At 41.9% G+C, this 22,550-nt stretch overlaps 1 protein-coding gene across 4 annotated transcripts in view; it reads left to right on the top strand.

Moving 5' to 3' along the window:
• LOC144773622 (transient receptor potential cation channel subfamily M member 2-like) overlaps nucleotides 1-22,550 on the top strand; it is a 1,628,848-nt gene that overhangs the window by 771,452 nt on the left and 834,846 nt on the right. For all 4 annotated transcript variants that reach the window (XM_078658771.1, XM_078658770.1, XM_078658769.1 and 1 more), the window contains one exon: nucleotides 3,376-3,474. In XM_078658771.1, coding sequence (XP_078514897.1) covers nucleotides 3,376-3,474 — 99 coding nt within the window. The remainder of the gene's footprint in view (nucleotides 1-3,375; nucleotides 3,475-22,550) is intronic.

Below are 22,550 nucleotides of genomic sequence, written 5' to 3'. Positions count from 1 at the left end.
TGAGTTATAGCTCTACCATAACATTTGTTGGCATAATATTTCGTACACTTCCAAAACACTTTCAAATCTTTTTGTTTCTCTTGAGTGTAGACATATCCCATGTAACAAAGAAGCATTTTCCCTTTTTGTGAATAAATGAATTTAGCTCCTTCAGTCATGATAGTATTGTAGTGCTAGGAGGTAATTAAAAGAAAATGTAAATATTTTTTAAGAAAAAATAATGTTCTAATCACATTATACAGTTTCATACATTTTTATTTTACCTGTAAATGTTTTGATGCTTTCAAGTCGTTATTTTCAGCTGTTGATGTTCTTCAAACTGTTATTTTCTGTGTATATCTTTTTGTACCTGTGGAAGTTGAGAAAATGTGTAGAAATATTTTATTACTATTTATGATAATTTGTTCGACGTTTTTTGCTAGTTTAGATTTAGTTACCTATCTATTAATTCTCGATTTTACATTTCTAATATATACTTACTTTTTTATATGTAACTTTTGATGTCCAGGTGTTGTGTAGGTCTTCTGTTTTTTTTTCGTCTGTAGGATGAGTGCTAAAAAAAAAAGATATATTTGATGTATTTTGCTTTAAAATATAGGTGTGAGCTTTGAGAGTTACATTTTCGCTGAATAATAATGTAGTAGTACTTACTTTAGATATGTGTAGGTCTCTTTCTGTTGAAGTCCATCAGTTTTCTTCCAGAAATCCAGCAGAGTTTCGTCTTCCTTTACTTAGGAGATGTATACTGCGTTTTTAGTTACTTATTATTTCATTTATATAGTATTAGGTTAATTGTTTCAGAAATAGGATTGGTTGTTTAAATGGATAGTCTGTTTTTATTTGTGGATTTGAATTTTTTTCTCTGTTATGCTAATTGCTTTCCTTATATGGGTGACGCCAATTAACGTTTATTGAATGTGTAAGGATTTATTTTGTATAGGTAATGTTCTAGGTAATGTTATTTTGATATTTGTAAAGTGGAGGAATATATATAATTAGTTGTAAGAAATGTGTAGAAGGTCGAAACGTTGTTTATGTATTATAAAATGTATGTTAGTATTTATTGTGTGTTGTAAATGTTATGAAAATATATAATATATGTCATCTATTTATATTAACTAAATCTGATTTTTTATGATCAGTATGACTTAATTATAAAATAATAAAGTCATTTATTCTAGGATGTATTAATGGCGATTTTTTTACAATCGATAAATTTGCTATCTATGTTTTTGTAATCGATATTTTGACTGTTGTTATATAAATATTTAATAATCGGTGTTTTAGAAATCGATAATGTTGTGAGTCGATATTGTTGTAGTCGTTGTTTTTAGTAGTCGATATTGTGTAGTCGATATTTTTGATGTTTGTTGTGTAAGTATAGTAAATCGATAATTTTGTTGTCGATAATTAGTCATCGATATTTTGTCCAGTCGATATTCGGTCTGTCGAGGTTATGTCAGTGATCCGAGATACACGCTTAGCACACCTACACTTTCTTATTTTGCCCATGCTACGCAGTATATTGCCAGTGCTTAAAATCATCGCCAAAGGAACTAGCAAACCCAACAGGTCCCAAAGGTGAGTCCGATTGGTTGTGCCAATGCTTTTTTTTCTACTTCACCCATCCAACTTAAGATTTAGCTAGATTTTGCCTCTTTCTTTGGTTCCTTCCAGAGGAATGTACAAACCTTGGGTACCTTTAAAATCCTCAGGATGTTGGGGAAAAAAGGGCACAAATTTGGCGAGGATACATTAGATTGGGAACAAAGTGATAGAGGCCTAATCTGAAAGTACCCTAAAAAGCCAAAACATGGCTTAGCACTGGAGTGAAAAGGCCTCAGCACTTGTGGGATGAAAGAAAGGAAGGTGTGCTTTATCCTGCATCTTTACCAATATACCATTTTATCTATGTCTGATTTTATTACCTTGACTCTTTATTATGTCCTTTCTTTTGGTTATATCATGCCTTTGCTTTACGTTTTTTTTTTTTTTTTTTTTTTTTTAGAGTTTTATATAGCGCGAACTAGACCCGAACCGAATCAGGTATCAGAGCGCTTTACATAGCACAAGTTACGTTTTTTACATGAGGACACACACTTTCATTTTTTTTAATTTTTTAATTTTTTTATTTTTTTTAGGCACGGGGAGATTACGTGATTTGCCCAGAATCACAGGAGGTTTTGGCGTCGTTACCGAGACTCGAACCCAGATCCCCAGGTCCGAGGTCGAGCGCCTTGGCCGTTAGGCTAACTCCTCTCCCCCATCCTCCCTTTTCTAGTGTGCGCAGCAGCGGCCTGTGCCCTGCCAAAGTGGGGGGATGGGCCGGGCCAGAGGAGGGAGGTGGGGAGGAGGAAAGAGGGTGGCGGGAAGTGTTTGGTTAAAAAAAAAGAAAAAAAGAAATTAAAATCAACCTACCTTAACGCTGACACCGGCATCTCCTGCACATTGGATCTTCCTGCTTCTGGCTCTGGGGCTGGGCACAGACTCCCAGCCTGCCCTGTGGCCAATCCTGAAGCTTCCCTCGCATGAGAGCAGCTTCAGGATTGGTATGAAGGTCGGCAGCGTGCATTCCCAGGCAGATTGGGAGCCGGTGCCTGCTCTCTGCAGCCTCAGCAACAAGCTGAAGCTGGAGAGAGCTTCACTGCGCTGGAAGGGTTTGGCTGGCCTGCGACGGCCGGAGAAGTACCTTATGCGTTGAGGAGGGACTGCTCACCACTCCCCCACCAGCACTGTCATCCCCTGGACATGCCCCCAAGACTCGTCAGAGTGCTGATGGTGAGTCCTGGGGATTTAAATAAAACAATAATGAAACAGGTTTAACCCCATTGCTGCTGGCGACGTCCACCGGACGTCGCGTGCACTACCTCGGTAGTGCTGCGCACGTCCGTTGGACGTTGCGGAACCGCCCGCGCAATAGAACGTTCCGCACTAGTGCGGAACGTTCAGCGCAGGAAAGGGGTTAAAACCTGTTTTATTATTGTTTTATGTACTGGTGGTGGCAGGGAGGGGTCGCTCTCCTCTACCCTAATGGAGCGGCCACTGTTGCGAGTGTTCAATATTGTTTAAATTATACGTGCAGCGCAGTTCGGTAACGTCAATGTTTGCTGCATAGAGTTCTGCCCAGTGGACTACAGGATGGAGTAAATGTATCTTTACTTATGCACATCTTTCTCATGGATACCTGCCTACAGCTCTTTCTCTTTCCCAAGCGTGGTTCTCTAACTTGTTCATCTCAAATATTTTGTCTGTGCCATTTTAACGAAACAAATTTCAACATATGGTATTTCTTTCATTTTGTTGTTATGTTTATTTCCTAATGCACATGTTTAGCATTTGTTTAATGATATTTACTTAATGATGCTTTTTAAACAGTGAATATATTGAGAGTGTGAAAGATGGATCCTCAAAGGTCAATCAAGTGTCGGAAGTGGAAAGAACAGACTCACCGCCAGATGAGAGAGGGGCCAAAAGGTAAGAGAGGGGCCAAAAGGTAAAAGAGGGGACAAAAGGTAAGAGACCCGCCAAAATGTAGGAGTCAGGCCAAAAGGTAAGAGAGGGGCCAAAAGGTAAGAGAGGGGCCAAAAGGTAAAAGCAATGCCAGAATGTAAGAAAGGGGCCAAAAGATAAGCAGGGGCCAAAATGTAGGAGACGGGCCAAAAGGTAAGAATGGTGCCAAAAGATAAGAGAGGGGCCAAAATTTAAGAGAGGGGCCAAAAGTTAAGAGAGGGGCCAAAAGTTAAGAGAGGGGTCAAAAGGTAAGAGAGGGGCCAAAAGGTAAGAATGGTGCCAAAATATAAGAGAGGGGTTAAATACTAAGAGAGGGGACAAAAGTTAAGAGAGGGGTCAAAAGTTAAGATAGGGGCTAAAAGGTAGGAGTGGGGCCAAAAGGTAAGAGTGGTGCCAGAAGGTAAGAGAGAGGCCAAAAGAAAAGATAGGGGCTAAAAGGTAGGAGTGGGGCCAAAAGGTAAGAGTGGTGCTAGAAGGTAAGAGAGAGGCCAAAAGAAAAGAGAGGGGCTAAATACTAAGAGAGGGGACAAAAGTTAAGAGAGGGGCCAAAAGGTAAGATAGGGGCCAAAAGGTAGGAGCGGGGCCAAAAGGTAAGAGTGGTGCCAGAAGGTAAGAGAGAGGCCAAAAGAAAAGAGAGGGGCCAAAATAAAAGAGGGGCCAAAAGGTAAGAGTGGGGCCAAAAGGAAAGAGAGGGGCCAAAAGGTAAGAGAAGGGCCAAAAGGAAAGAGAGGGGCCAAAAGGTTGGAGAGGGTTCGAAACGTTGGAGAGGGGCCAAACATAGGAGAGGGGCCGAATGGCAAGATAGGGGCCAAAAGGAAAGAGAGGGGCCAAAATATTGAAGTGAGGCCGAAAGGTAAGAGCAGAGTCAAAAGGTAAGAGAGGGGCCAAAAGGTAGGAGAGGGGCGAAAAGGAAAGAGAGGGTTAAATGGGAAGAGAGGGGCCAAGAGGAAAGAGCGATAACAAAAGGAAAGAGAGAGACCAAAAGGTAGAAGAGGGGCCAAAAGGAAAGAGAGGGGCCAAAAGGGAAGAGAGGGGCCAAAATGGAAGAGAGGGGCCAAAAGGAAAGGGAGGGTTAAATGGGAAGAGAGGGGCCAAAAAGAAAGAGAGGGCTAAACGGGAAGAGAGGAGCCACAAGGAAAGTGAGGGGGCAAAAGATAAGAGAGGGACAACAAGGAAAAAGAGGGGCCAAAAGGAAAGAGAGGGTCAAAAGGAAAGAGAGGGGCCAAAAAGAAAGAGAGGGGCCAAAAAGAAAGAGAGGGGCCAAAAGGTAAGAGAGGGACAACAAGGAAAGAGAGGGGCCAAACGGTAAGAGAGGGCCCAAAAGGTAATAGCAATGCCAGAAGGTAAGAGAGGAGCCAAAAGATAAGCAATGGGGCCAAAATGTAGGAGACGGGCCAAAAGGTAAGGATGGTGCCAAAGTGTAAGAGAGGGGCCAAAAGTTAAGAGCAGAGTCAAAAGGTAAGAGAGGGGTCAAAAGGTAGGAGAGGGGCGAAAAGGAAAGAGAGGGTTAAATGGGAAGAGAGGGGCCAAGAGGAAAGAGCGATAACAAAAGGAAAGAGAGAGACCAAAAGGTAGAAGAGGGGCCAAAAGGAAAGAGAGGGGCCAAAAGGGAAGAGAGGGGCCAAAATGGAAGAGAGGGGCCAAAAGGAAAGGGAGGGTTTAATGGGAAGAGAGGGGCCAAAAAGAAAGAGAGGGTTAAACGGGAAGAGAGGAGCCACAAGGAAAGTGAGGGGGCAAAAGATAAGAGAGGGTCAACAAGGAACAAGAGGGGCCAAAAGGAAAGAGAGGGTCAAAAGGAAAGAGAGGGGCCAAAAAGAAAGAGAGGGGCCAAAAAGAAAGAGAGGGGCCAAAAGGTAAGAGAGGGACAACAAGGAAAGAGAGGGGCCAAACGGTAAGAGAGGGCCCAAAAGGTAATAGCAATGCCAGAAGGTAAGAGAGGGGCCAAAAGATAAGCAATGGGGCCAAAATGTAGGAGACGGGCCAAAAGGTAAGGATGGTGCCAAAGTGTAAGAGAGGGGCCAAAAGTTAAGAATGGTGCCAAAAGTTAAGAGAGGGGCCAACAGTTAAGAGAGGGGCCAACAGTTAAGAGAGGTGCCAAAAGGTAAGAGAGGGGGCAAAAGGTAAGAGAGGAGGCAAAGAGTAGGAGATGGGCCAAAAGGTAAGAGAGGGGCCAAAAGGTTAGATAGGGGCCAAAAGGTAAGTTAGGGGCCAAAAGGTAGGAGCAGGGCCAAAAGGAAAGAGAGGGGCCAAAAGGAAAGAGAGGGGCCAAAAGGCAAGAGAAGGGCAAAAAGGAAAGAGAGGGGCCAAAAGGAAAGAGGGGGGCAAAAAGGGAAAAGAGGGGCCAAAAGGTTGGAGAGGGGCCAAAGTTAGGAGAGGGGCCAAAGGTAGGAGAGGGGACAAAAGGTAAGAGAGGGGCCAACAATAGCTCTTTCACCTAAATCCTATTGGCTCTGTCAATCTTGTCTTTCACTAGTGGCTGCCATTAGTGTGCCTGGAAGGGCGGTGACCATCTTTGAATGGGGTTGTTCAAGTGAAAAATGTTCAATTAAAGATGGCTGCCCTGCCATTGCATACATTTGAACACCAAAAACAAATACTTCCGTTTTTGAAGAAAAAGAGAAATGGTAGGTGTCTTTCGCCCATCTCTTTAGTGAGTTCTGTTCTAATTGACATGGAGTGCTGGGAGTCAGACAACCCTGCCAGAGAATCTCTGCAGGTGATCATGAAATGAACCCTGAAATAAGCAAACATTCACATTGACTGGTATTTCACTATAAACAGCTATTTATTATACATTATTTGCCTCCAAGTCATATTTATCTGAATGATGATAAGTATCATTAGTAATTGAGAAGTCATTATGCAAATTTAGGCATATAATAGAAAGATCCCAATCCAATTTCAGGACAAATCCCTAACTTATTAGTTTATTTCCAACCCAAAAGTCCAATTCACAACAGTGAATATACGCACATAGCTTTACTCACTTGAATATTTACTAGTAGACCCAGTGCTTAATTTGAGCTAGTGGTTGCAGGTGGGGTACACCAGCACTCTTTTCTGTGGACTTGCAATTATTTTCCCTTAACACACTTCGGATCAAAGCTAGAGACAGAGAAAAACCCAAAAGAGGGACAGAAGGGGTAGAGATTTAGAAAACCAGGGACAAAGGGAACAAGCACTGGCATAGTCAATAGGTCTTACTTTTGGGTCCTAATACGTGTTTAGGCAGAGCTATTGGCGTTGGCAATGTTTTTAAGCTATGTCAGCCAATCGGACAGATATGCCGAATTCGAAAAGAGAGCGTTTGATGTACCCAACGATTGTAGAGCTTGTTAGTGTGGAACAAAACAATACAGAGATCCTTATGTTTTTTTTTTTAAATATGTGGTGTTTTTAATATATCAATTTTTAAGGCTAAGGGACTGAGAAGGTGCTAAGAGCAATGTACACAGAGTTTGGCTGTACCAAAGTACTGTGTTTTCCTTGTGTGTATTTTAATATTTTGAATAACCCCCTTTTCACGTTTACAGCACCTGTGTGCACTGTATTGTGTTTGTTTTAACATATTGCTTTAGCATACACTTTTGTTTGTTACGGTCCTGCCATGCACACTAGGGGGTCTTTTTCGAAAACATGCTGTTGCTGAAAACGTGAACTTTAAGAAGTATTACTGCTGACAGGCATGGGAGGGAAGGAAGGATGGACAGGACGGAGAGAAGTGCACACAGAGTATTTGGATAAAGGCATATAGTTATACAAAAGCAAAGAGAGTTATTACTTCCTGTTCAAGGCTGCGAGAGTCATAGCCTGTGACCCAGGGTCACAGAGTGCATACAAGGGAGAGCGCCGTGACCGCACCTTTCTAGTAAGGCTATACTGCAGGCTTCATTTATATAAATAAAGAACGAGATGCAACTATGTATGCTGATACATGTCGCCCATTATCTATCCCGGATCAGACTAGTGTGGTAGGGAACAAGGAAGGACACCTTTTAGACATTTATCCGAGGAAGGTAGAAAGATAAACAAAACCCTTAGACAGTTTAAGCCTAATTAATACCAAAGGACGGTTATGTTTTCATTTCCAGCTACAGGTTGGAAATTGCATCTATTCTGAACATTTAATCTACAGCCAAATCGGATGTCAGCATGCCTTTTAGAAACGGAGGTCAGATGTCTCTCTCACTCGTACACACACAGTTTCACAGCTTTCACAACATTGCTTTAAATAGTGGTATTTGACAACATGCACTTTTGGCAACAATAACGCAGATAGTTCACCGCGAATGGAGTTGGAGAGGAGTCCATTTAACAGATAGAGACGGGCGGAGTTTGGGGTGGGAGGAGAGGTGGGGAGATCGGGCATTTGAGGGTGAGAGAGAGTTTGGCGAACAGAGACGGGCAGGATTTGGGCTTGAGGAAGAGGGTAATTTTACCAACCAGAGTACCATCTTTGTTTTAATTTAGTATTTGTAATACATTATTTGTGAAATTACTTTGCATTATCTTCGATGTGTTGAGAAAAGTATTTCAAATTATAAAATTATTAATTATTAGACATATATATTTGAACATTCTATATGTATATATTACTCAGTACACTTTATAAAAAAAATCAAATGATCATTAAAGCAATGCATTACAAAAATCAGATGATAAAATTAGAGTTAAAACTAAAAGGCTCATGTATACAAGATATATAACAATAAAATACATAAATCAGCCTTCCCTTCTGATTTAAAAAAATAATACATTTTTACTCAGAGGGCATTTTTTAGATAGACTATCACAGATCACTCATGCACTCAACTTCTGCAAATACAATAATGCCAGTCTATATTTCTGAATCTGTCAGTACTAAATAAAAAATGCCTAGTAAAACAAAAATGAAATCTTCCGAAACATTGAAAATATAGCAGGCACTGCAGGGAGCTTTCTTCACATGGACAGAGAAGAATAGATAAACAATCATACTGCCGAAGTGCTAATGTGCCTAAATGTGCAAAATGCATCCAAATCCTTAATTTCGTGCAACCAACAATTGCCCCAAAAAAGGGGCCCGATACTCTTTTGAATGGTTTTATCATTTTCCTTTCTATGTGTAGATATAGTGAACAATCATGCCAATAGTACTTTATAGACCTGAGCTAAACATTGTATCATCGTTGGTATTGCACTATCTTCTCTAGGTCTAAAACAATGTCTAACAGCTTCTAAAGTTGTTCTTATTTTATCATTTTGAAACAAGGAGATTAAACATTTCTTCCTTATAATCAACAGTTTGGTTCAAATACATATAATATGTATAAGAGATTCAACTAAGGCACGATAGAGATGGCAGGCTGTATTTCCTTTAAAAGCTGGGTTCCATCTCCCTTTGAACTCCCAAATCGGAATATATAGCAATCTGAATCTTAATTTTTTTTTTTTACATGACCTGGCAAGTTTAGCCCCAGATAATCTTGTCTCTGTGCAATGTAAGTGTCAATTCTTAAGTTTGCATGTTTATATTTTGCTGCTTTTGTCAGGTCGGCTGCCCCCTGCTTGGTAGCGAATGTGTCGCAAATAAGGGTTTCAGAGCTTAGCTGTTCATTTGGCCCAATGTCTGTGTGACAGGCAGATCACAGGCTTCTAGACTTCTCGATAACTTGTGCAAATTTGGGTCTTTATATATAGCTCTCCCTAATTCTTCATATAAGCAGGGTTTTAAGGAAGTTGAGTCAGCCTTGGAGCAATCGACGATATAATTCACAGTACTTCTATAATTGAGTGTTACCAAAGACTTTAGGCCTAATTTCAGTCCCATAATACAGTGAGGAGTTGATTACTGTAGTTGCAATAAATTGCATACACATTTCCAACAGATTTTATCGAAATTGGAAATTACCTTGTTGGTCATTGCCTGGGATGAGAACAATAGATATGGAACCTGTTTTATGTGTAGTGCTTTGAGTAATGGGTTATTCCCTTTTCCTCCCAACACATTCATGAATCTCAGCACCAACCTAGTAATCACTGGTGCCTTCGATTTCCTATTGGCCTGGTGACTTGCCAAAGATAGCTTATTATCAAAGGTCATCCTAAGGTGGTCATAGTGGTTTACTACTTCAATTGCAAATTGTCCAAGTATCCACTCCCTAGCTTTTGTGTGATGTCCCAACGTCATAATGTTTGTTTTGGACTGCTTGACGGTTAGTCCATCCTCCATATTGTACAAATGTAGTTGATAAAGTTGGTGTTGAAGTCCTTTTGGCATCTGGGACAGGATGACTAGGTCATCTGCATATGCCAGATATATAACGTTTGTACCTCCTAACTTTGGAGGAATACCCTGGTCAGCCTTAAGCAACATATTTAGGTAGCAATATATGTTATGTTATGCTATGTTGTCTTGTAAAGCGCATGGCTACCCCAGCAATGGGGCGTCCCAGTGCTGTAGACAACTGGGGAACCCGTCCTGGCTTTCCCTGTGAGATGATCCCTGCTGGGTATCTCAAAGGTGAAACCAGGCATCCCCGGTGTATGTGGGGGGCCGTTGTAGAGATGAGGCAAGCTAATGCCCAGAGTTGCCGAGTGTGATCCCTGGTTAGAGTAGGCAACGAAGCGAGAATTATCGAGCCCGCTGACCCTGGTCCACGACCCTGCCGCGTCGGGAATTGAACCCTGGTCCTGGGCTTCCGGGTCTGCCGCCTCCAACCAGTGAGCCACACCACTCCATATATATGGAAGATAATAGTGGGGCTAGGCTACATCCTTTTCTAAGGTTGTTTTCAGTTAAAAATGTAGGTAATAATGTATTGTTGGTCGATAATTTTACCTGTAGCCAAGTATTGTAATGCAGTTCTATGATAAGGTTCAAAAGTTTATAGTCTATATCCCATGTTATAAGTTTGCTCCATAGCTTTTGCTGATTAACCTTGTCAAATTCCGTGGAATAATCCACGAAGCAGGCGTATACTGTTGTTTTCTCTCTGCAGGTTTTTTTCCTGAAAAAGTACAATGTTAAAATGTTATCGACTGTTGAGCATCCTGAGCAAAAACCTGTTTGAGTTATAAGAATTTGTGATTTTTATCTGCCCGTAGCCTTAAGTTATTTTGAAAGTGTTTAGTGAACAGTTTTCCATCAAAATCCAACAATGCAATTAATCTGCAGCTAGTTTGATCTACTTTCAGCCCTCGGTTGAATATTGGATTTGCAATTGCCCCCTTCCATTGGAACTCTCCCTGACATGATTACATGTGAGAACAACTTTTATAACAATGAGCTGTAATAGATTATATTTATCATGTCCAGATCTATTGGTATACCATTGGGTCTAACTGCCCTAGATGGACGAAAGCTTTTTATTAGGTTAGATATTTCTTCCTTCGTGATATCAGGATATGTTCCAGCATTTTTTACCGGTGTAAAGTGGCAGTTGATTTTTGATTTGTACAAAGTTTTAATATGGCTTTCACGATTTATCATTAGAGATAAACAAGGTGTCTGGCTGCTTATATAAAGTTATACCCTATCCCACCAAAATCCAATGAGCTTGTTAATTTCAGATTGAAATAGCATGAAATAGCTTTGCATAACCGCTGTCCTCACTTTATTTGCTTCTATTCTTAAATTCCGTCTTTAGTTTTGGCAACCTTGGATCATGATCCTTAGACTCAGGGGGGCAGATTTACAAGCCCCTTGCACCACTTTTGCGTCACTTTTCCCATGTTAAAAGTGACGCGAATATGGCGCAAGGGGCTTGTAAATCTGCCCATGGGAGTTTTACCGCATATCGCACCATCTTATAACATACTCTCTTTGATTCTGATAGATGCTGCACATTAGTTAAAGTAAAGGCATATAATTATGGTTATTTTTAACTGATTCGTTAAGATCGATATTATGTGCTTTAAAATGGATTGCCAGGTGTTCATCCAATTGTCTCCTGCTTCAAGTTGCAAGCAGTTTTTTTGTTGCATGAAGACATATTTCCACCTAGGTTAGATGCCTTATTCTTTAAGCTGTTATTCCAGATAATCTTTTTTCCGTTAACAAAAATCATTCTATCGTTGTTTGCGGTTGTTTGTGCCTTCCACTGATCATTTCTGAAATTGATGGCTGATCTTTACGGATCATGATCACTCTCAGGCCTTTGTAAGATTGCATATCTTGTACATAGGTAGAAATATGAATAATGCACAAATGTATAATCTATAAGGGTGGAAGCCATGGGTCCAGGGTAAGTTGGAGCTGCTGTCTGGGCTTCTGCCAGCCTTCCGTTTAGTGCTCAGTATCCGGAGTCTACTAAAAGGTCATCCATCACCCTAGATGGAACAGTGGAACCCTTTGATTTTTTCTCTGGTAGGATTTTTAGATGAGGGATATTGTTACCTAAATCTGTCTCTTCCGTTGTTAAACACTAACTTGCAAGAGTCAGTAGCGTTTAATTAAAGTCCCCCTTTACAAAAACACATGATTGACTGTGTGCATCCATAATTTGTTCCAATTCCTCATGTATTTTCTGATACTTATAGTTGCTTTTCACAAGCTATGGGATAAAATAGATATTTGTATTCAGCAATGTTATAGCAAATTGGTTTGTTAAAAGGACTGCCACTATGTACTCCGAGGAAGCTTATATTTTTTCACTAGTTATGCTAAGTTTGTTACTGATTGATGAGGACAAATCGCCGCTCAGTCTTCCAAAGGCATTCTTTTTTGTTCTGATTGTGTGTAGTATAGTTTTAAATTCCTAAATTTGAGGATTGCCAGGTATTCTGAAAACAGATTATGCACTGTTCTTGAATGAAACTTGTAATTGTTGGCCCTGCCTTTGTCAATTGCCATTCATACTCAGCTATATTCCACTATAAAATGGAAAATTCATTGCACCAATCTTCCCTATTCCCTGTTCATTTAGGAGTACTGTTTGGTCGGATGTGGATGATACAGTAGTCATCGCTTCCCTGGACCTATGACTGGTCACATATTAGGGTCTATTTCCCTTGTAGTGATTTGTAATTTTTCAAATCTTATTACTCCCTCTGAAACTTTATATGGTGGTATGATTGTCGTTGTTGATCTTTGGTAATATGGTTGCTTGTATGAGTTTCTCAGCATACACGGGTATTTAGGTTTCTCCGGTGGCATAACTGTAATGCCCCAGTCAGTTAAAGTTTCTGTGATGCCCATGTTGTATCAAAGGTTTTGTAGTCCACGTTTATTTTCCGGCAAACATAGATTCAAACTGCTAGGAGACACTGTGAGTCTAGATCTTTTAAATCATCAAAAGAATTTAAAAGCTTCAGTACATTTTGACAATTTAATATATCATGTGGATCTTCTGATTTATAAAGGGGTGCAAAATCGATTATATATTTTTTCTTGGTTGAGCTTTGGTTCCTTGTTTAGTGTTGGCTTGCTGTCCTGGGTAGAATCTCCATTTACTGCTCTTTGCATCTCTTTTCTTCTTGTTTGCTGTGAGCTCACAAAACCCTTGGTATGATCATTTTCTATTTCTGTATCATTTTTAATTTCCTCGCCAGTTCGCATGATACTTGAGGTTGCTAAAATTGGCAACCTAGGGTGCTTATCTTCAAAGATGTTTGTTGGCCCCGCTAAACCTTCTATAATCTGTTTCAATAACACAGAATTTTCACTTGTAGATGTAATTGCTTTATCATTTGCTCGAATAGTCAGACTTATAATAGGAGGCCATGCATTATGGGTTGTACTCTGTAATGTTTTGCTGTACGTTGGTTGTGATACTGTTATTGCGGCACTAATGTTAGATGTCATATTAGTTGTATCAGATTTAGAGTGTGACTATTTGCTGCCATGATCTGATGAGATGTTGTGTCCTGGATTTAATTGAGTATGAGTATGAAATAGGCTTTGTTTCGATAAAAACATATCTTAAAAGCATAGACATAAAACAATACTCAATACTCAATATTCAATTAACATGAACATGAACACCTAGGTGCCAATTTCCCGCAATTGTTCAAAAAAATACACATATTACATCAATAATAGAACACAAAATAAAAGGATGAGAACTACTTGCACATAAGAATAAAATCACAGATTAAATATGTTCTCTAAGTCTTTTCAATCTGATAGACCAGGCCCATCTCAAAAACTTCGACAGACCACATATATACAACAACTGCGTATCGGACTTAAAAATACGCAGAGCTACAGAGTGGTCTCTAGGGCCCAGTTCTCTACACAAAGGTTTAAGCCAACAATTCCTTGGCGATTTATATGCCGGACATGCGAACAGGATGTGTGCAATTGATTCTATTCTAGACTCGCAAATTGGACAAAAAGGTGATGTTTGGAAAGGAACTTTCCAACGAGCAGTCAATTCACGTATCGGTAGTATGCCAACCCTAAATTTGAAGTACAAGGCCCTATCAAAGGGCTTCTGAATGATGTCAAGATAGGGTTCACAGAATGCAACGTCCTTGATCCTCAAAAACGCATCCGTTATTCTGCCTAGTTTGGGATCGGAGTTGCCTTTGCTAGATACCCATCTCCAATAAAGTTTCTTCAATACTGCCTTAGGTGGGGCAGATCCATTTTCCCACGCATCAGTGAGGCCCAAACCGCAGAGCATGGATTTAACGTCTTTTAGCCACTTTATTTTATGCCATCCCATCATGGACATTACTTCCGACAGACCCTCTGCATATTTTACTAACTCCGGCACTCGCCACAACGAGCCCATAATAGAAGCGGTCGGACTTTTGCCAGATCATTAATTGAGTGACACCCCAGATCAAGTAACAGTGGGACCGAGGGAGTGCTCTGGGGGAGTGCCATTAATTCTTTAAGGAATTTATTTTCAGATCTTGTCAAGTGTTCCATATTGCTTGTACCCCACAGTTCGGCTCCATATAGGGCCGAGCTCACTCCTCTCGCCTTATATATCTCAAGAACCGGAGCGATGGGTCTAGTTGATGAAGAGCGTTGTTCCCTAAGGATAGCCCCCACTACCCTTTTATGGCTTAAAAGCATTTTCTGTATGTGTGGGTTCCACTGCATGGTATCAGAAATGCGTATGCCAAGGTAATCAAATACTGTAACCCTCTCCAATGATACAAGGTTCAAAACTGGGGGCCGCCCAAGCTTTTTTGGTGGGTTCAGTACCAAATACTTAGTCTTATCTGTATTTATTACAAGCCCTCTCAAAATACAGAATGACTGAAAATTATCAAGGAGGCTCTTAAGGCCCACAGGGGACTGAGAAATAAGGAGGGTGTCGTCAGCGAATATGAGAGTTGTAATTCGCTCGCCCGCCAGGGATAATGCATCAGATGGACCTTTCAGCAAGTGCTCCACCACACCGTTCACATAAAGTGAGAACAGAGCGGGAGCAAGAACACATCCCTGGCGGACACCCCTATTCACTGGAATTCTATTTGTCTTCTGCCCCTGTGGGCCCCACCTCACTTGTGCAAAATTACCATCATGAAGCCTCACTAATATTGACAGAATGTTCGGGGGGATCCCCATTTCGGAAAACACTCCCCATAGGCGTTCCTAGGGGACCAGGTCGAAGGCAGTCTTTAGATAAATGCGAGGTAAAGTCTGCCTTTTCCTATGAGAACCACTTTCCAATAAATAAGTAGCAGTCTAAATGCCTGCTCTATAGTCCCAGTGCCATCCCTAAATCCCGCATGGTAGTCAGAAAAGATTTTATTCTCATCAGCCCATTGCAAGATTCTCTCAAGTACTACCTTCCCAACAACCTTTCTGGGTGGAGTCGATCAGGCTAACTGGGCGGGAGTTGGCAGGGTCGTCCCTGCACCCCTTTTATAAAATTGGGACGACCTCTGCCCCCTTTCACGACTCAGGGATTGTGGCACCATTATCAATAGCATTAATTAAGATGGAAATAAGCGTTCCCCATTTGGGCAGGTCTGATGGAAGAAGGTCTCCGGGAATACCATCGGGACCTGCTGCTTTGTGTGGTACTATGCACTTGATTGCATTTTCCACTTCTTTTCCTGTGAAGGGGTAGCTATTAGGTTCCCCGAAGGTCACCAGGACGCTTTGGGGAATGAACTCATTTAGGCCACCCTGTGGACACGAGTACAGCTTTGAGAAGTGGTCGAAACCACGTTTGGCTTGTAATATTGCACGTTTTAAGGTCATTATCAGGTCTATTCTTGGATCCTATTATATTCCAAAAGCGGCCGGCATCTCTCCCAATGCTGGCCTTCCTTGAGTGCTTGCCAATACTGGTCCTCCCACTCTTTTTTCGCTTCTGATATAGTCAGCTTATACTCTTTCCTGGCCAACTGGATCAATGCTTGGGATTTGCACTTGACTGCCTTAATTAATGCAGATTTCTTATGTCGGCATTTTGTTGTATACCAGCTTTGCTTTGGACTAAAAATAGGTTCCCCAGCGCTTTAGTGGTGTCTTGAAATATTACCGACACCCTGGATGGATCACATTGGTCTACAGGGGTCATATCCAACTTAGTCAGTGCTGCTAACAAGAGGGCCCCTATATCCTGGACTTTCCCCTCGTCCAAAACGACTTTCCACCATTTCAGGAGCCTCCCACAATTAGATGGATGGACTTCTAAGGTTGACATTGTTTCAACTAATGCTACAGAAAATGCACACACGGCCACCGAGGATGTAGACTCAAAGAGAGTGGGTTGTGATCGCTATCGGCAGTCGGATGTATTTCCATGTCCTGCATGAAGCGCCAAAGCTTAAAATGAAGGAGAATATAATCAATCCTTGTGGAATGATTAACCCTATTATACGTATGGGCCCCAGATGAATCTTGAACAGTTCTGCCGTTTGCTGCTCTTAGGCCAAACTCCATGACTAGTGTGTTCAACTGTATAGCCCTTTGCGACCACCTATTTATCGATTGAATTGCAAGTGTAGGAATTCCCCTCCTAGCATCGTCCTCAGCGATATCTAGGATGTCCTCTGCCGCAAGGGGCTCAAATGTACAAATGAGGTCCCCCGCAACCAGGACATACATGCTATGGTGGCATTGCCTGAGTTTGTTTTCCAGGAGTGTAACTGTGGAAGATGGAGCTCCACCTTTAGTGCCTCGGGCATATATATTAAATATTTCCAATGATCTCCCTCTCCCTGCACCTCTGACTGAAATCCTTAAAATATAAGGGGAATTGCTTTGCATCTGCTTAATACTACATCCCAGGGAGATGCTAACCCAGATTAGGAGCCCACTCAAAGGGCGCCCTTTCCCTGTAGGAGGGGATACTTCTGGTAAGAAATAGGTGGTATAGCCAACTTTATGGTAAGGCACCAAGCTCCAGGTCTCCTGGAAAATGCAAATCATATGAGACTCAACCAGGATATTCCAATCTGGCAGATCTAATTTCTTAGAAATGCCCGCTATATTCCAGCTAAGAATCTTTATAGTGGAATCAACTACAGCTAGATCCTGGGATATATATATTGGCGCTAGATATAGACTATCTTGTGACCCAGTGGGCTCTGTTATCGAATGCAGCAAAGTAATAGCCTGCAAACTGGGGGTATTTCGCTGCCCAGTAAAGTGGTCTGGCGGGGTCGGGCTGATTTCATGGGATTCGTCATAAGCGGCCTCAGTGCCACTTATTCCGATCCAAGTTACAGTCTCGTGGCGTTTTCCCTCACTCTCAAGGCTCCCACAGCTGCTCTGGGTGATAGATAGTTTAGGTGCCAACCCGTTCTTAGGGCTAGCAACTTTGGTTGGAAAGACGCTATCAGAGGTTTGAGGGATCCCTTGCTGTTCTACGAACATCCTGCTATCAGTACACCCAGTCCTATTAATGACATTTAACACCAAGTTAGAGGGACAGTAATCACCATGTCAACATACATGATCTACCCCATAAAAGTCTGGGCTTCTGTTAGTGGTAGGGTATGTGTGGGTAAAATGATTATTAAAGATATGCCCGCCTTGCACCCCCCCCCGAATGGATAATTGGGATTCTGTGTGTGTTGCGAGTAGGCGGATTGCAGGTGGAAGTGGCTCAAATCATAAGTGCCAATTCCACTACGATCGTGGCCATACCGCTGATTACAAAAAAAACTCGCAACACGTACGTCCCTAAAGTTTACGAGGATACAGTCCCCAGTAGCGTCCTTGATCCTGTTGCCAACCCAATTAACCCTTCTTACAAGAAGAACCCGACCATCAATTTGGGTCGGGAGCGGTCTGTTCTTATTCAACGAATAAGTAGTTTTGCTTTTGAGTTCCCGGTAAGATTCAAATTTACCGACCTTAAGCTGTGGAACTCCAGTTAGTACAACTACATAGGGTAGACATGCGGACGGCAAGGTGATATGGGTTGAGTTTTGGTCAACTATCGTTACCATACCGGGCTTTTGGTTTGATGCAAGTTGATCGCTACAGTGCCTGGCTGATTTACTTTGGTTGTTATCTACTTCCCTGCCCTGCGTGGGTACGCTTCGGGGGAGTTCTTTTGCCCCTTTAGCCAAAGTTAAATTCGGATATGGATATCTATGGAGCTTTATGCCTCCTGGCGCAAGTTTGATGATGCTTTGCGGCGTCCTCGCCGCGCTCAGGCCCCTGGGAGTCGTAGTGTGGTTTTTGGCGGAGCCAAGCCCGGCCAACAAGGAAGCGGTGGTGATGGACAGAGTCTCTGAATTAAGCAGAGTACTCTCACCCAGTCAAGAGATCAGGGCTAGATCCAATTCTTCACCGTTTTTTAGCTCATTGCACCATCCCAGTTTCAGAACCTGGCTGTATGCAAATTAGTCTGTCCCTGGCCCAGTGCATCATGGGAACAGGGCAGACCAGACTACAAAAGCCAATTCTTACACTGGGAAGGAAACAAGCTTCCGGGGACCGGTTTCTGCCATTTCAGGCCGGAAGAGATAAATAACGGTGATGGATCAAGCCCTGATCTTTGGACTGGGTAAGAGTGGTCTGCTTAATTCAGACACTCTGTTCATCACCACCCCCTTTTCTGTAAGGAAGCGGAGCACAGCCCGGCCAGGAAGAAAAGCGGAGCACAGCCCGGACAACGTGGAGGGTAAACACAGTCCGGAATATTCCCCAACCTGAAGACAGCGCACACGGGGACTCGGCCCCTCCCGGAGCTTTATGCGCCTCCTGGCGCAAGTTTGATGATGCTTTGCGGCGTCCTCGCCGCGCTCAGGCCCCTGCGAGTCGTAGTGTGGTTTTTGGCGGAGCCAAGCCCGGCCAACGAGGAAGCGGAGCACAGCCCGGCCAGGAGAAAATGCGGAGCACAGCCCGGCAGGAAGAAAAGTGGAGCACAGCCCGGCCAACGTGGAGGGTAAACACAGTCCGGAATATTCCCCAACCTGAAGACAGCGCATTGTTTCTCTTCCGTTGTTGTACCTTTGCCTGGCTCTTCTTTGGAATGTTGTTCTATTTGAGCTTGATTTATTACATCCATCCTGGTTGTCCTCTCAATGTTTGTAATGACGTCTTGGGTGTTAGTGCTTCTGTATTTGGTTTTGGAATAGGTTTGTTAAATACAGAGAAATGTTCTCCTACTTTTGGTGTTGGTATTTCTACATTTGCTTGTTTAGAGCTGTGCTTTTCCTCAGTTTTTTCAATTTTTGTAGGCAGCTTTACTTAAATTAGGGGCAAAGTTGTCTCGATGTTCTGATTCAAGCACTCTGTTGTTGCTGATCTTGATACTGCTTTACTCGTAAGGCACTCTCTCTGCTTCGTATTTTTAGGGTTCAGATTGCTAATCTCATTATTTGTCTCTTTCATTTCATTGATCTACTCCCTAATTGGAGATAGAGCATGATTCTTTCCGTTGTCCATTATAAGATTTTATATTTTTTAGGGAGGAATTGTAGCATATCAACGATATTATCCAGCCTCTCAAGATTTGTTGAATTAGTAGTTAATTCACGGGAAACATCCTTTACAACGCAACTTTTACCACGCAGTGCCTTTACAACGCAACTTTTACAACGCAAACCATTACAACGCATTGCGCTGGGGGGCGCTCGAGGATAGGGAATAGATTTAATTTACTATCCAACACCTTCCCTACTATCCACGGGGACAGGAGTTGGAATAGTAAATTAAACTATTCACTTTCCAGCGCCCCAAAGCACTATGCGTTGTAAAGGTATTCGTTGTAAATACCGCGTTGTAAAGGCATGCGATGTAAAAGCATGCGTTGTAATGTCATACATCGTTAATTCACTCATATTCTGTTTCATTGACAATAGTATATTAGAAATTTCTTTTATCAGTGCTAGTTCTCCTGCAATTTGTTTAAGATAGCCAACCTGTTCTGTCAGTCGCCATGATTGCTTTGTTTGGATATCTGACATTTGTGGCAGTGTGTGTCTAACTGCCCCCATCCATTCAACACAGAAGAGTAGTCTCTTTATCCTGAAAGGATTTGATGTCTTTATTCTCCTTATTTGCAGACTTTACGCCTTGACTCGCTTTCGGCCATAGACTTAAATCAGAATTGTTCTGTAAACTGTTATCTTGTAGTTTGGATTCAAATAGTGTTGGAAGATTTCCTAAATGATCCAATTCCAGCAACTGACCAGATGTTAATGAAATGTTGAGGGACTAATACGAGATTTCAATTTGATCAGTTTCTGGGTGAATGTCGCCCCCCTCACCTAGTGTGTTTAATTTCGCAACCGTATATTGAGTCTGTTTCTGAATTTACATCATAATTTCCTGTGACTGTATTTACATGATATACTGATTTCCCATTATCCTCCTCAGTCACTTTAGTAGCGATGACAATGGAGAGCTTTCTGCTCTAGCTGAGATCATAGCCTCTTCCGATCCAGCAATATATCTTGAGTAGTTTGAATAGTTTGCGTGCCTTGTATGACTTGGGGTAACACAGCTTGTACCGGGGACGGGCCCAAGATTGCATCACTCCTTGATTTATCACTTCCTATAAAGCATAAAATGACTTTTAGGACCTATACCTGTACACCATGACTTACCTTGTCACATAGGCCCTAAGTCCTAATTCTTTTGGATCAAGGGAGTTAGAGTTATAGGAAATAATTATATAACATGTACCGTTCATGGAAATAACCACAGACTCGGGAAAGTTTTAAATATATTATCTATGCAATATTTTGTGAGTCAGGTGCCACAGTACTTAAATTAGGGACTTTGCAAGTAAGAAAATAACTATTAAAGCATACATTATGCAATATTTTACAATAATACCTTTAGACATTGGTACCTGGGAAGGGTGAGAAAGGGCAACGGTACAAGGACATACCACACCGAGTATATTTACCTAGAATGGTGCGAGGACCAACCCTGGCCATGGGCTGGGACATGAAAGGGCTCCTGACTAATCAGGTACCAACCGTACAGGACAGGTGCAGGACAGGACAGGTAACCTTCACGAAGTGCAACAGCAGCGTCACACCCCTCTCTGCAGCTATTCTCATTTTCCCCATCTAGGTGACAGAGTCTTCCCCTGATTCTTCTTTCAGAGTGCTTGACCAGCCATCTGAGGTCTGCAGCATCCACAATCTCCTTCAGCATACGTTGGGTCAGTGACAGGTCTGTGACAAGTCGGCCAATCTAACTGACTAAGCCTACCTTAATTATACTATTTCAGAGTGTATGCCACCCCCTTAATGTTGCAAATTCAATGTGTTTCCTTCATTTGATTGGTCAGAAAGACGAGGAGAGATCATCACACCATACCAGAATGAGGTCATTTCCATTCAATAAAGTTGATCAATGTTCCCGCCCATAATTTACTTTCCCATGCTTTTAATCTTCCCAGCAGTATTTGTTTCAAAACATACAATAGATTAAATTCAGTCCCTATTTCTTCCTCTCTGGGGGTTATACGGTCAGGGTCCCAGGAACATTGCGAGTAAGTCAGGGCTTTGGCTGCAATTCAACGACAGTGCTTCAAGGTTTTCTGTGATCATCTGCGCATGACCAGCACTTTCAAAATTAAGTTTGCCACACCCTTCAGGTTCAAATACGAGCTATCAATAAAATCAAAGAAAGACATATTAGAATACAAAAATAAATTAATGCACGGTATACCACTAATTTCTACTCTATCCCCATTACTTTATTTTAACCACAGCATTAATGGTTAATCAGAACACACAAGGTTTAGTTCAAGCATGGCAAATGCATTAGCATGTGAAGTTTGAAGCGGCCATCTTTGGCACTACTGCACAGCTGCAAGAAATTCCCACCAAAAGCATAGATAACGTCACACTTCGCTGATGTAGTAGACACATGTGCAAAAGGTTTCCCTCATTTTCGGCAGCCATTTTGATGCAGTCAGGTTACTGTTAGTAAAAGCACATAGGAACGCTTGCCCTAGATACAAGAAATGTTGTGTAATGTGGTTGTTAGTAAATACAGGAACTTGAAAAATAAACGGAGATGCACTCCCTTTCTTAATGATTATTCTGAATCATTTAATCGCTCTTCAATCTATACATCATAAATTAATCAGCGTGCTGCAGAGGTAGCACGGTTGTCTTCCCCGGTGCTCAATGCATTTCGGGTCATGCTTGACCCTTCATCAGGAACTTGTGATTTCTAAAAAACAATACAATACATCCATCAGTAACCTCTCCTAGCTGGAGAATTCCAGACGTATTTTACATTTATTGTGAACATGAATGCGTGATGCCATGCTTTGAATACCATGAGGGAATACCAACAGTGTGTGAAAAACTACCACCGCACCCGTGTGCTCAAGAAAAAACAAAAACAAAAACTAACATCCATGCTTATGCTTACATGAATCCTGCCACTAGATGATCTTTGCCATCTGTAGAAACAACAACCTATGTAACCTACTATATTCAAACTCTGCCGCTCGAATAATACCAATAATCAAAGGTGCTCTTGCCAATGCTGCATGCCACGTTGACCCGACTCGTCGATCCCCACAACTGCCGGTAACTCACAGGACTCACAATGACTCTCTCGGAATCTACCACAAAACAGTGGCCAAGGTCAGTTTACAAATCAAACCTCCAAGTGGCAGGATTCATGTAAGCATAAGCATGGATGTTAGTTTTTGTTT

This window comes from Lissotriton helveticus, chromosome 8 (assembly GCF_964261635.1).
Source record: "Lissotriton helveticus chromosome 8, aLisHel1.1, whole genome shotgun sequence".
NCBI lineage: Eukaryota > Metazoa > Chordata > Amphibia > Caudata > Salamandridae > Lissotriton > Lissotriton helveticus.
The sequence above is the reverse complement of the archived record's forward strand: the minus strand, read 5'-3'. Positions and strand labels throughout refer to the sequence as shown.